Genomic DNA, 13,244 nt, shown 5'->3' with positions numbered 1-13,244 from the left:
TATCATCCAATCATGTGCAAGCTAAAATGCTGTTTTTTTATTTTCCATGCATGTCCACCTCGGATCTACAGCGACTGTGCTTCCAAGTGCACTTTCAGTGCATTTTGCACTTGTAGTACAAAGTGGATTTGCCTTTTGTAAATAACCCCCATTATGTGGAAATGCCCATGCTCACCATATGCTGCCCAGTTTGAGTGTGTCCAAGGGATGCTTTAAAAAATATATATATTTTCTTAAGTAGGAATTTTGTTTTGCTTGTGTGCAATAGTAATGAATTTATTGTATTGTTATTGAAAATAACATTTGTTATTCTACCAGTCCTATGCTTTTAGATAATGTATAGGGGCCTTTACAAACTCTGAAAGCTGTAAGTGAAAAAAGAAGTGCAAAAATATTGTGGTCACCTTAGGTTAAAAGTGAACCTTGAGACTTGACAGTGAAAAGGATCAAAGGCTAAGTTTAGTGTGAAAAAGAAAAAAAAATGCACATTTTTTTTTACTTGTAAAGACATGTGCATTTATTATAAGAAGCTTGTGGAGCATAGGTTCCTGCTGACACTTCATACAGCAATATGCCCATACCTCAGACAGTTACTAAGCGCTGATCAGCACTGACAGATGGGTTTTTTCTTAATTTACAGATCTGATCCTAAAGCGGAGATCCACCTAAACAAAAAAATATTAAAAGCCAGCAGCTACAAATACTGCAGCTGCTGACTTTTAATAAATGGACAGTTACCTGTCCAGGGTGCCCACGATGTCGGCAGCCGAAGACAAGCAATTGCTCTGCCATCCTCGGTGAGGGAATCAGGAAGTGAAGCATTGCCGCTTCATTGCCCGGTTCCCTACTGCGCATGCGCGAGTCGCGCTGCGCATCTTCACTGGTCACCGCTGTGTTCGGGGGACTGTGTGTTTCCCAGAAAACAGCGGGGGGGGGGGGGAGTGGCGTAGATAAAATGAAGCACTGCAATGTGAATGGGCCTTAGTTTGTTGGTGCACCAATAAGTAAAACACGTGTGTGTGTGTGTGTGTGTGTTTTTGCTGGACTGTTACCCATATACGTCTGTGGAGAACTGCTCTTCTTTGTTGAGAGTAGGGTTGTCCCGATACCGATACTAGTATCGGTATCAGGACCGATTCCGAGTATTTGCGGGAGTACTCGTACTCCCGCAAATACCCCCGACACCGAAATAGAATCCCCCCCCCCCCGCACCGCCGTCGATGCATCCCGCCGCACCCCCGCTTCGTTAATACGGGCGGGGAACATTACAGCTTTTATTTGAATAGCTGTAGTCTTTCCCGCCGCGCCGCGTATAGACACTCCCCCTTGCTCGGGTGAACTGTCCAATCCCGAGCAAGGGGGAGTGTCTATATGCAGCGCGGCGCGAAAGACTACAGCTATTCAAAGCTGTAATGTTCCCCGCCCGTATTAACCAAGCGACGGCGCGGCAGCATGTACGGTAAAGGGGACATGGCTGCATATATGGGGGGGACATGGCTGGATATCGGGGGGACATGGCTGCATATGGGGGGGGGACATGGCTGCATATGGGGGGGGACATGGCTGCATATGGGGGGGACATGGCTGCATATGGGGGGGACATGGCTGCATATGGGGGGACATGGCAGGATATGGAGGGGACATGGCTGGATATGGGGGGACATGGCTGGATATGGGGGGACACGGCTGGATATGGGGGGGGACATGGCTGCATATGGGGGGGGACATGGCTGCATATGGGGGGGGACATGGCTGCATATGGGGGGGGACATGGCTGCATATGGGGGGGACATGGCTGGATATGGGGGGGACATGGCAGGATATGGAGGGGACATGGCAGGATATGGAGGGGACATGGCTGGATATGGGGGGACACGGCTGGATATGGGGGGGACATGGCTGGATATGGGGGGGACATGGCTGGATATGGGGGGGACATGGCTGCATATATGGGGGGGACATGGCTGCATATATGGGGGGGACATGGCTGCATATGTGGGGGGACATGGCTGCATTTGGGGACACATTTAAAAAAAAGTATCGGTATTCGGTATCGGCGAGTACTTGAAAAAAAGTATCGGTACTTGTACTCGGTCCTAAAAAAAAGTGGTATCGGGACAACCCTAGTTGAGAGCGTGCTCATTGCATGGTCCCAGCCCAATGACTGAGCAGCCATGAACTACTGCTGGTCATTGTTTATGGTCTTCTAGAGCTTCTGATCATGTGACTTCTTTGACAGCCAATAATAGCAGTCATGTGATTGGAAAGCCTGCTTCTGCATCCTAGGATTTAGAACCTTTTAAATGGCTGTGGGGCAGCAGTGTCAATATTCAAATCAACATTCATAAATTGCAACAAACAGGTGTATGTCTCGATCTTGCTTTTTATTTATTTTGTGCATTGTAATAAGTTACCATCTAATGCACGGGTGTTAGCAAAGTGAGTTTGGATTAACTATGAATTGCACCACAACGTCTTATGCCGCGTACACACGACCGTTTTTCACGACGAGAAAAATGCAATTTTTTTAATTGGTCATTAAAATCGATCGTGTGTAGGCTCCAGAGCATTTTTCTCGACGAGAAAAATGGCCATTAAAAATTTAGACTGTGCTCTACTTTTTCTCATCGTTTTTCTCATCGTGAAAAACGGTCGTGTGTAGGCTTTAACGACGGGGAAAAAAACACGCATGCTCAGAAGCAAGTTCTGAGAAGGGAAATTGTCATAATCAGTTCAATGGGTGGCGCCATTGGAATGGAACTTCCCCTTTATAGTGCCGTTGTACGTCACTGCGCTTTGCTCGAGCATTTTTTTTCCACGATCGTGTGTATGCAAGGCAGGCTTGACAAGTATCACGTCGAGAAAAACTTCTTTTTTTTTTTTCCATGACATGAAAAACGGTTGTGTGTACGCGTCATTATGCTTTCGTATGTCGCACAGATGTGAATAGGGTGTTTTTTGTATATATTTTTTTTCACAAAGGTTGAGGTTTAGTGGAATATCAGGGCTCTGAACCGTGGCAAGTCTCTACAGCAGAAGAGTAGACTTTTTATTACTAGATAACAGAAGTATCTCTGTATGTTCTACATTTGAAATGATTGAGGACGTAGTAGCGGTTTGGGATTTGTTCCTCCCAATCCCTCATCTGTTTACTTGGCTTCACAAAAATATACAGATAAAGCTGTGAGGAGGTCAAAGCTCACAGGGGTTGGCACTAACTCACCACTCGTCCTGTTATGTGAAGGAAATGCTGATCAACCATAAAGTAGTAGCTCAACATATAAGGGACATTAGAATTTTGTGTTGTAAGGAGACAATGAGCATTGTTGATATAAACTAAGGAACTAGAGCAATTCTCAGACTTTTAGAAAACAATACTACATTGTGTGCCATTTTCAAAAGACTTCAAGTTAACCTGTTATGAGAGGAATTTTGAGCTATTGTGCTGACCCTTAGGTGTCCATAATCTGCGCTGCCCTCGATTCACGGAGCAGTAGCTCCGTGAATTGCGAGGGCGCGCCGGCAAATTTGCCCGGCGTAAGCGCGCGCAAGTTAAATGATCCCGCCGGGGGCGGGAATCATTTAAATTAGGCGCGCTCCCGCGCCGAGCGTACAGCGCATGCTCCGTCGGGAAACTTTCCCGACGTGCATTGCGGCAAATGACGTCGCAAGGACGTCATTTGCTTTTAAGTGAACGTGAATGGCGTCCAGCGCCATTCACGTTTTACTTACGCAAACGCTGTGAAATTCAGCTATACTTTAGCATTGGCTGCCCCTACTATTAGAAGGGGCAGCCTTGCGCTAAAAGTACCCGTACGGAAACTCCGTACCTGGCTTGCGCGGGGCCCGCGCAAGCTTGTGAATCAGTGGTAGTATGCAATTTGCATACTACACGCTGATACACAATGGGAGCGCCCCCTAGCGGCCCCCGCAAGAATGCAGCCTAAAATCTGCAAGGCATAAGAGCCTTATGCCGCACAGATTTTAGCCTGCAGTCGGTGTAACGAGGTTCCTGAATCAGGAACACTCGTTACACCGGAGCAAGTAAGCACTTGCGCTGCGTAACCTATGGTTCCGCGGGCGCAAGTGCTTCTTGAATCTGGGCCACAGTCTACAAACTAAAGTGTCCGTTTGATAGCACGGCAGCTGGCAATTCTGGAGGCGAGGCCAGGAACAGCAGCCTCCATGTTTTTGTCATGGCAGGTGTCCTTTTACCTCTTGGTTTGGGTCAAAGCTGAGTAATTAACCACTTGCTTACTGGGCACATATACCCCCTATCCTGCCCAGGTGAAATTTCAGCTTCCGGCACTGCGTCGCTTTAACTGACAATTGCGCAGTCGTGCAATGTGGCTCCCAAACAAAATTGACGTCCTTTTTCCCCACAAATAGAGCTTTCTTTTGGTGGTATTTGATCACCTCTGCGGTTTTTCTTTTTTGTGCTATAAATAAAAAAAATAGCAACAATTAAAAAAAAAAAAACACAATATTTTTTACTTGTTGCTATAATAAATAGCCCAATTTTTTTTTCTCAGTCTAGGCCGATACGTATTCTTCTACACATTTTTGGTAAAAAAATAAATAAAAAAATCGCAATAAGTGACTGGTTTGCGCAAAAGTTATAGCGCCAACAAAATAGGGGACAGAATTAATATTATTATTTATTTAATTTTTTTTACTATGGCAGCGATCTGCAATTTTTATTGGGACTGTGACATTATGGTGGACACATCGGACACTTTTGACACATTTTTGACACCATTCACATTTATACTGCGACCAGCGCTATAAATATGCACTAATTACTGTATAAATGTGACTGGCAGGGAAGGGGTTAACACTAGGGGGTGAGGAAGAGGTTAAATGTGTACCCTGCATAGTGTTTCTAACTGTGGGGGAAGAGGACTGACTGGGGGAGGTGAGACTTTGCAAGACTATAAGTTAGGCCTCCTGAGCTGCAAATGATAAAATGGGAATGTTTCTAATTGCTCTGAATATTGGGCAGTCGCTGTAGATCTGAGGGGGACATGCAAGGAAAATAAAAAACTGCATTTTAGTTTGCACACAATTGGATGATAAAATCAGCAGAGCTTCCCCTCAGATTTACAGCGACCGCACTTCCAAGTGCACTTTTAGTGCAAAGTGGATTTGCCTTTCGTAAAAAGTCCCCTATGTGATGATGTTTTTGGCAACTGGTTCCCTTTAGTGAGACATCATAGTCTAAAAGACACTGAATGTCTCCCCTGTGCTCCACTAAATGCAGAGAGACCTGTTCTATTTATCAGCACAGGCTTTAAAAGACAAGAAACATTGTTTTTTTTTTTTTTTGTAGGTAAACTCTAGTCATACTATCAGAATATAGTAGTGAATGTTGTAGAGGAAAAGCTGTTGGGCTGGATTCACAACTATGTATTTTTAGTGCTTTTTGCATGTTTGCACTACAGCCCATTTAACGTCAGGCGATCCGGATGCCTAGCGCTTAGGCGGAAGAGAGAGGAGATACATGACATAACCGCTTGGTATTAGAAATTATTCTGCATTATAAAGTTTAGTGCTAGGTCGTTAAAATGCTGAGGATTAGTAAAAAAAAAAAAAAAAAAACTACAAATATCAAATTTGATTTGCCATTTACCAAACATGTTATTTTGTATCTGCTGCATTATTACATTGTGTGCATTTTAGGACAGACACACTATAGGTCTGTATATTTGTATACAGTTTGATTACACTGCTCTTCTCTTATCACTGTACTTTGTGTGTTTATAAACCAGATGAACTGTTTCAGAAGGTTGCAGAAGACTTTGTGAACTACAGCAGTTTTCAAGTTCATACAGGTAGGTTAAACATTTCCCATATAATGTGCCTGGAAGGCAGATGGAGCAAAGTTTAGTAGAAAAATCAAGGCTTTAGCAAAGGTCCTGGAGAAAATATCATGAGCACTTTATTTTTTGTAAAGGCACCCTTTAGAATTGTGTACAATCTTTGGGCTCTTTCACACCAGGAGAAGCGTCTGAACACATTTCTTTTTGCATGAATACTACCCCCACCAAATGAGCCTTCCCGATGCAAATACTACCCCACCAAATGACCCTTCCCGACGCAAATACTACCCCACCAAATGACCCTTCCCGACGCAAATACTACCCCACCAAATGACCCTTTCCAACGCAAATACTACCTCACCAAATGACCCTTCCCAACGCAAATACTACCTCACCAAATGACCCTTCCCGACGCAAATACTACCTCACCAAATGACCCTTCCCGATGCAAATACTACCCCACCAAATGACCCTTCCCGACGCAAATACTACCCCACCAAATGACCCTTCCCGACGCAAATACTACCCCACCAAATGACCCTTCCCGACGCAAATACTACCCCACCAAATGACCCTTCCCGACGCAAATACTACCCCACCAAATGACCCTTCCCGACGCAAATACTACCCCACCAAATGACCCTTTCCAACGCAAATACTACCTCACCAAATGACCCTTTCCAACGCAAATACTACCTCACCAAATGACCCTTCCCAACGCAAATACTACCTCACCAAATGACCCTTCCCAACGCAAATACTATCCCACCAAATGACCCTTCCCAACGCAAATACTATCCCACCAAATGACCCTTCCCAACGCAAATACTACCTCACCAAATGACCCTTCCCAACGCAAATACTACCTCACCAAATGACCCTTCCCAACGCAAATACTACCTCACCAAATGACCCTTCCCAACGCAAATACTACCCCACCAAATGACCCTTCCCAACGCAAATACTACCTCACCAAATGACCCTTCCCAACGCAAATACTACCCCACCAAATGACCCTTCCCAACGCAAATACTACCCCACCAAATGACCCTTCCCAATGCAAATTCGACCCCACCAAATGACCCTTCCCAGCGCAAATACTACCCCACCAAATGACCCTTCCCGACGCAAATACTACTTCACCAAATGACCCTTCCCGATGCAAATACTACCCCACCAAATGACCCTTCCCAACGCAAATACTACCCCACCAAATGACCCTTCCCGACGCAAATACTACCCCACCAAATGACCCTTCCCAACGCAAATACTATCCCACCAAATGACCCTTCCCAACGCAAATACTACCCCACCAAATGACCCTTCCCAACGCAAATACTACCTCACCAAATGACCCTTCCCGACGCAAATACTACCTCACCAAATGACCCTTCCCGACGCAAATACTACCTCACCAAATGACCCTTCCCGACGCAAATACTACCTCACCAAATGACCCTTCCCGACGCAAATACTACCCCACCAAATGACCCTTCCCGACGCAAATACTACCCCACCAAATGACCCTTCCCGACGCAAATACTACCCCACCAAATGACCCTTCCCAACGCAAATACTACCTCACCAAATGACCCTTCCCAACGCAAATACTACCTCACCAAATGACCCTTCCCAACGCAAATACTACCTCACCAAATTACCCTTCCCAACGCAAATACTACCTCACCAAATGACCCTTCCCAATGCAAATACTACCTCACCAAATGACCCTTCCCGACGCAAATACTACCCCACCAAATGACCCTTCCCGACGCAAATACTACCCCACCAAATGACCCTTCCCGACGCAAATACTACCCCACCAAATGACCCTTCCCGACGCAAATACTACCCCACCAAATGACCCTTCCCGACGCAAATACTACCCCACCAAATGACCCTTCCCAACGCAAATACTACCCCACCAAATGACCCTTCCCAACGCAAATACTACCCCACCAAATGACCCTTCCCGACGCAAATACTACCCCACCAAATGACCCTTCCCAACGCAAATACTATCCCACCAAATGACCCTTCCCAACGCAAATACTACCCCACCAAATGACCCTTCCCAACGCAAATACTACCTCACCAAATGACCCTTCCCAACGCAAATACTACCTCACCAAATGACCCTTCCCAACGCAAATACTACCTCACCAAATGACCCTTCCCGACGCAAATACTACCTCACCAAATGACCCTTCCCGACGCAAATACTACCCCACCAAATGACCCTTCCCGACGCAAATACTACCCCACCAAATGACCCTTCCCGACGCAAATACTACCCCACCAAATGACCCTTCCCAACGCAAATACTACCTCACCAAATGACCCTTCCCAACGCAAATACTACCTCACCAAATGACCCTTCCCAACGCAAATACTACCTCACCAAATTACCCTTCCCAACGCAAATACTACCTCACCAAATTACCCTTCCCAATGCAAATACTACCTCACCAAATGACCCTTCCCAACGCAAATACTACCCCACCAAATGACCCTTCCCGACGCAAATACTACCCCACCAAATGACCCTTCCCAACGCAAATACTACCTCACCAAATGACCCTTCCCAACGCAAATACTACCTCACCAAATGACCCTTCCCAACGCAAATACTACCTCACCAAATTACCCTTCCCAACGCAAATACTACCTCACCAAATGACCCTTCCCAACGCAAATACTACCTCACCAAATGACCCTTCCCAACGCAAATACTACCTCACCAAATTACCCTTCCCAACGCAAATACTACCTCACCAAATTACCCTTCCCAATGCAAATACTACCTCACCAAATTACCCTTCCCAGCACATATATTGTTTGCTGCCAGGACAGGAGCAATATGGGAAGGGAATAGGGCAAATGAATCAAGCTTTGTACAATCAGATCTGAGAGCATGCTGCATAATCTCCTGTATACAGACAGGAGGAAGAGAGCACACTTCTCCCTGGTTCTTTCTTCCTCCTCCTTTGCTGCTGCCACTACTCCTGTCAGTAACCCTGAAAGCTGTGTAGGTGCCTGACTTGTCTTTAGCAACCGATGATATCACAGGTTAGTAGGATGCAGGCACACGTACAGCTTTCGTGCCAATTTAAAACAAAAAAACACTGGCACCCGGTTGGAAAAGCTTGTCCCTAGGTTCTCTACAGAAAAAAAAAAAGTGATAAGAGTTGCATAACCCAGCAGCTCCTGTTTCTGTTTTTGCATATTTTAAAGCACAAGTGAACCTATAGGATTTGAGGACTCATGCTGGAAAGGTGATCAATTTCTTAGCCTAGGTTCATACTAACCTGCAGTGATCTGTGCGCATTTGCCTCGCCACATTGCCCATGTGATCTTCTGAGAGCGCACTACAATATTTATTACCTGCACTGGATCGCATAGTACAAAACGACCATGTGATCCGGCTGTGGTGCAGCTCCCAAAAGGTGCATTCATGTCTTTGGTGTGATGCGGGGCGATCTGAGCCCATTCAAAATGAATGGGTTGAAATTGCACCGCACTGAATAACATGCAAATTACACAGGAATGCAATGGGGTTCTAAAGCAGACACAGCCTGAGTAGAAAATCCTGTCCCCTGTGTGCAGCTGCAGAGTGGGAGCCTTTGTAAGGAAGCAGTGGTCTCATTGTAGAGGTCTGACTCGCCCCATACTGAATCAGACCTATAAATTATGCAGCCACTGATTGGAGAGCTGTAGCTCAGACTCAGTATTGAATGTGTCAGCCTGGCCTGTTCCCTGCCAACAGCTGCAGTGTGGGACCCTTGCCCTCTGTGGGGAAGCAGTGATCTCTTTACAGAGAGCAAGGGTCCCACACCTTGAGGCGATTTTGTTCGCATTTGTAGCGCTAAACAAGTTACTCACTCACTGCAGCTGTTGGCAGGGAACAGGCCAGGCTTTTCTACTTAGGCTGATTCTTTTTTTTTTTCAAGGAAAATCTGTTAAAATGTAAGGCCCTGTACACACGGCCGGGAATCCCGTCAGGAAAAAAACGTTGCTTTTCCTGACGGGATTCCTGGCAAGCTTGTCTTGCAAAGCCATGCATACAGACGGCCATTCAAAAGAACCGCCGTTCTTTTGAATGGCAAGAACGCAGTGACGTCATCGACTACAACGTGCCGGCGCTCGTCACATACGATGCCACCTTTGCCGTCATCTTGTTACACCCCACACTAAACTTGTATGCTACCGCGCATGCGTCAAACTCTTATCGAGCATGCGCGGGTTTACCTGGGACAGGTAAGCATACAGACTACCGGTTTTCTTGGCAGGAAACACTCTGCAGGGAAAATAGAGAGCAGGGTTCTCTATTTTCCTGTTTGGACTCTCTGCTATTTTCCTGATAGGAAAACTGCTAGGGAGCATACACACGGCCGGGATTCCTGCTCTCCTGGCAGTTTTCCTGCTGGGAAAACCGGTCGTGTGTACGAGGCTTAAGACTTTGCACGCCTTTTGATATGCCTAACATGTGTTAAGCTCATTTAAACTTAAAGCGTAAATAAAGGCAGTACTTACCTCCTCTCTAATAGTCCAGGTCCTGAGCTGGCACCTTCTCCCCAGGTATTGGCTGGCAGGGGATGATGTAACTAGTGTGCATGTACAGAAGTCAGTCATCCCAGCACACAGAGACTGTGCTGGTGATGTAAGCTGAGCTGCGTATGCACAGCTCAGTTTGCATGCTGCAGAAGACTGAAAGCAACCAGGTAGGTGTGTTTTATTAAAGCGGAGTTCCGGCCACAATTTCACTTTTTAAATATAAATACCCCTGTAATACACAAGCTTAATGTAGTCTAGCAAAGTTAGTCTGTAAACTAAGGTCCGTTTTGTTAGGTTGTTACAGCATTTAGACACTTTATAAACTAGCACTAGGCCGTGGCCATCTTAAGTGTGGGCATATGAAGCCAGACTGTATTACTTCCTGGATTTCAGCTTTGCAGACCTTGCACATGCTCAGTGCTGCACTGAGAAGTGGAGCGGGGGGGGTGATCCGCGGGAGCCGCGAGTGACTATTTTTAAAAGAAAATAATAAAAAAAGAAAATCAGGAAATGAGCGGGGGGGGCCGCTGGAGCCGCGAATGACAATTAAAGAAAACTTGAATGACAAGCCTGGGGGGGGGGGGGCACGGGAGCCGCGAATGACAATTCTAAAAAAAAAAAATTGACAAGCGGGGGGGGCCGCGGGAGCCGCGAATGATAATGAAAAAAAATTTTTTTGGCAATCGGGAGCCACGAATGACAATTAAATAAAACTTTAATGACAAGCGGGTGGGGGGGGAGCCGCGAATGACAATTATAAAAAAAAATAGACAAGCGGGGGGGGGGGGAACCGGGAGCCGCGAATGACAAATAAAAAATAAAATTTGACACGCGGGGGGGGGGGGGGGTCGCCGCGGGAGCCGCGAATGATAAAGCAAAAATTTTTTTTTACAAGCTGGGGGGGGGGGGGGGTTTTGGGTGCGGGACCCGCGAATGACAATACATTTTTTTTAAATTTTTAGTTTTTACAAGGGGGCGGGGGGGGCCGCGAATGAGAACTAAATAAAACTTTAATGACAAGCGGGGGGGGGGGAGGGGGAGCCGCGAATGACAAATAAAAAATAAAATTTGACACGCGGGGGGGGGGGTCGCCGCGGGAGCCGCGAATGATAAAGCAAAAATTTTTTTTTTACAAGCTGGGGGGGGGGGGGGGGGTTTTGGGTGCGGGACCCGCGAATGACAATACATTTTTTTTAAATGTTTAGTTTTTACAAGGGGGCGGGGGGGGCCGCGAATGAGAACTAAATAAAACTTTAATGACAAGCGGGGGGGGGGAGGGGGAGCCGCGAATGACAATTAAAAAAAAAATTAGTGACAAGGGGGGGGGGTGTTACTGCATATACAACGTGACTAGGAGGGGAGGTGACTCAACAATACCAGGAGTCTGTGCAGTGTAGGCAGAGGAAAACTACCGCGGATCAGGAAGAAGGCAGATTAGTAAGTCTGCCTAGCAACAACAGTTTTAATCAGCTAATGACATTTTTTAAAAAGTGCTCATGCAGAGTATGATTTGAGGGTGGAGCTCCGCTTTAAACCTTGCATGTCTCTTCTGCAATAACAGCATGCCTGCTTGCCGTCTTTAGGCCCCTTTCACACTGGGGCAGTATATGCTGTGGTGGTATAGCGCCACTATTTTTAGTGGCACTGTACCGTCGGAATTGCGGCGGTATTCGGCCGCTAGCGGTCGAAAAAGGGTTAATACCGCCCGCAATGCACCTCTGCAGAGGCGCATTGCCGGCGATATTACGACGGTGTCCCATTGTTTTCAATGGGAAGGAGCGGTGAAGGAGTAGTATACACACCGCTCCAAAGATGCTGCTCGCAGGAGATTTTTTTTTCCCCCCTGCCAACGCATCACCTCAATGTGAAAGCCCTCGGGCAGGAGTATTTCAGGCGTTATTTATGCGCTATTTTTAGCGATAAACGCCTGAAATACTCCTTAGTGTGAAAGGGGCCTTAGTAAAAAACTAAAGCCATTGAGCTTTCATTTAAACTAGACCTCTGTTATCTTGTAAACCATTTTAACAATCTTCCACATTGTTTCCCACCTGCACAGAACCTAAAGGAGTGGACTTGACACAAAAGAGAGATGTTACTTCATATGCCTGCTGCCATCACTAGAGGAGAAGCCTGTGGCCTGAACATCTTCCTTCTCTCAGACTGTCTATGTGCTACATTGGTTTTGCTTTTCTTCTTTTCAATTATGACAAGGACCTATGCTCATTAGTTTAAAGAGGTCATGCCTGTTTTTTTGGGAATGATTACCTTCCAAAGGTATTCTCTATACTCAACGTATGCACAATAACTGATCTAGCATAAAAATGGCAGCAAGCATGAAGAATCTGCTGAAAAGAAGATGGATGTGCTTCCCTGGCATTGTTCCAAAGTAAAATCCTTTTTTCTCATAAGTATTAGCAGGTAATGAAGGATTTCACACTGTAAAAGTGGTTCATATAAAAACTTATTTTTGTGAGGAATGCTTTTTTCCCTCATCGGAGAGAAAATAGACTAGTTCTAAAGCCCTATAAGAAATCAAGCTGTGGGGAACCTTCCATTACACACATTATCAGCTTGCACTCTTCTGTACATAAATGCAAGTATGTCTGAAATGTTGTTATTACTGAACTGCAGCATTCACCAGGGACTTGAACACTAGCTACTCTACAGTAGCACTAAGTACTGTATTTATTGGCGTAGAACACTCACTTTTTTACCCTGAAAATAGAGGGTAAACTGTGCCTGCGTGTTATACGCAGGGGGCTGTGGAAAGTTTTTTCCCTGAAACTTCCCTCTTAAAGTTAGGGTGCGTGTTATACGCCGATAAATACGGTAGATGTTTTTAAAACTTGTAAACCTGCTGAGCTACCCCAG

General features: G+C 45.9%; 1 protein-coding gene across 2 annotated transcripts in view; it reads left to right on the top strand.

Annotated features, from left to right (window-relative positions):
- RAB24 (RAB24, member RAS oncogene family) overlaps positions 1-12,982 on the top strand; it is a 43,916-nt gene extending 30,934 nt beyond the window's left edge. For both annotated transcript variants that reach the window (XM_040344421.1, XM_040344422.1), the window contains exons 8-9: positions 5,769-5,831; positions 12,430-12,982. In XM_040344421.1, coding sequence (XP_040200355.1) covers positions 5,769-5,831; positions 12,430-12,494 — 128 coding nt within the window. In that variant the 3' untranslated portion in view covers positions 12,495-12,982. The remainder of the gene's footprint in view (positions 1-5,768; positions 5,832-12,429) is intronic.
- Positions 12,983-13,244: the final 262 nt, after the last annotated feature.

The sequence above is a fragment of the Rana temporaria genome, chromosome 3 (genome assembly GCF_905171775.1).
Source record: "Rana temporaria chromosome 3, aRanTem1.1, whole genome shotgun sequence".
Taxonomy (NCBI): Eukaryota; Metazoa; Chordata; class Amphibia; order Anura; family Ranidae; genus Rana; species Rana temporaria.
This window is presented reverse-complemented; position numbering and strand designations above follow the sequence as displayed.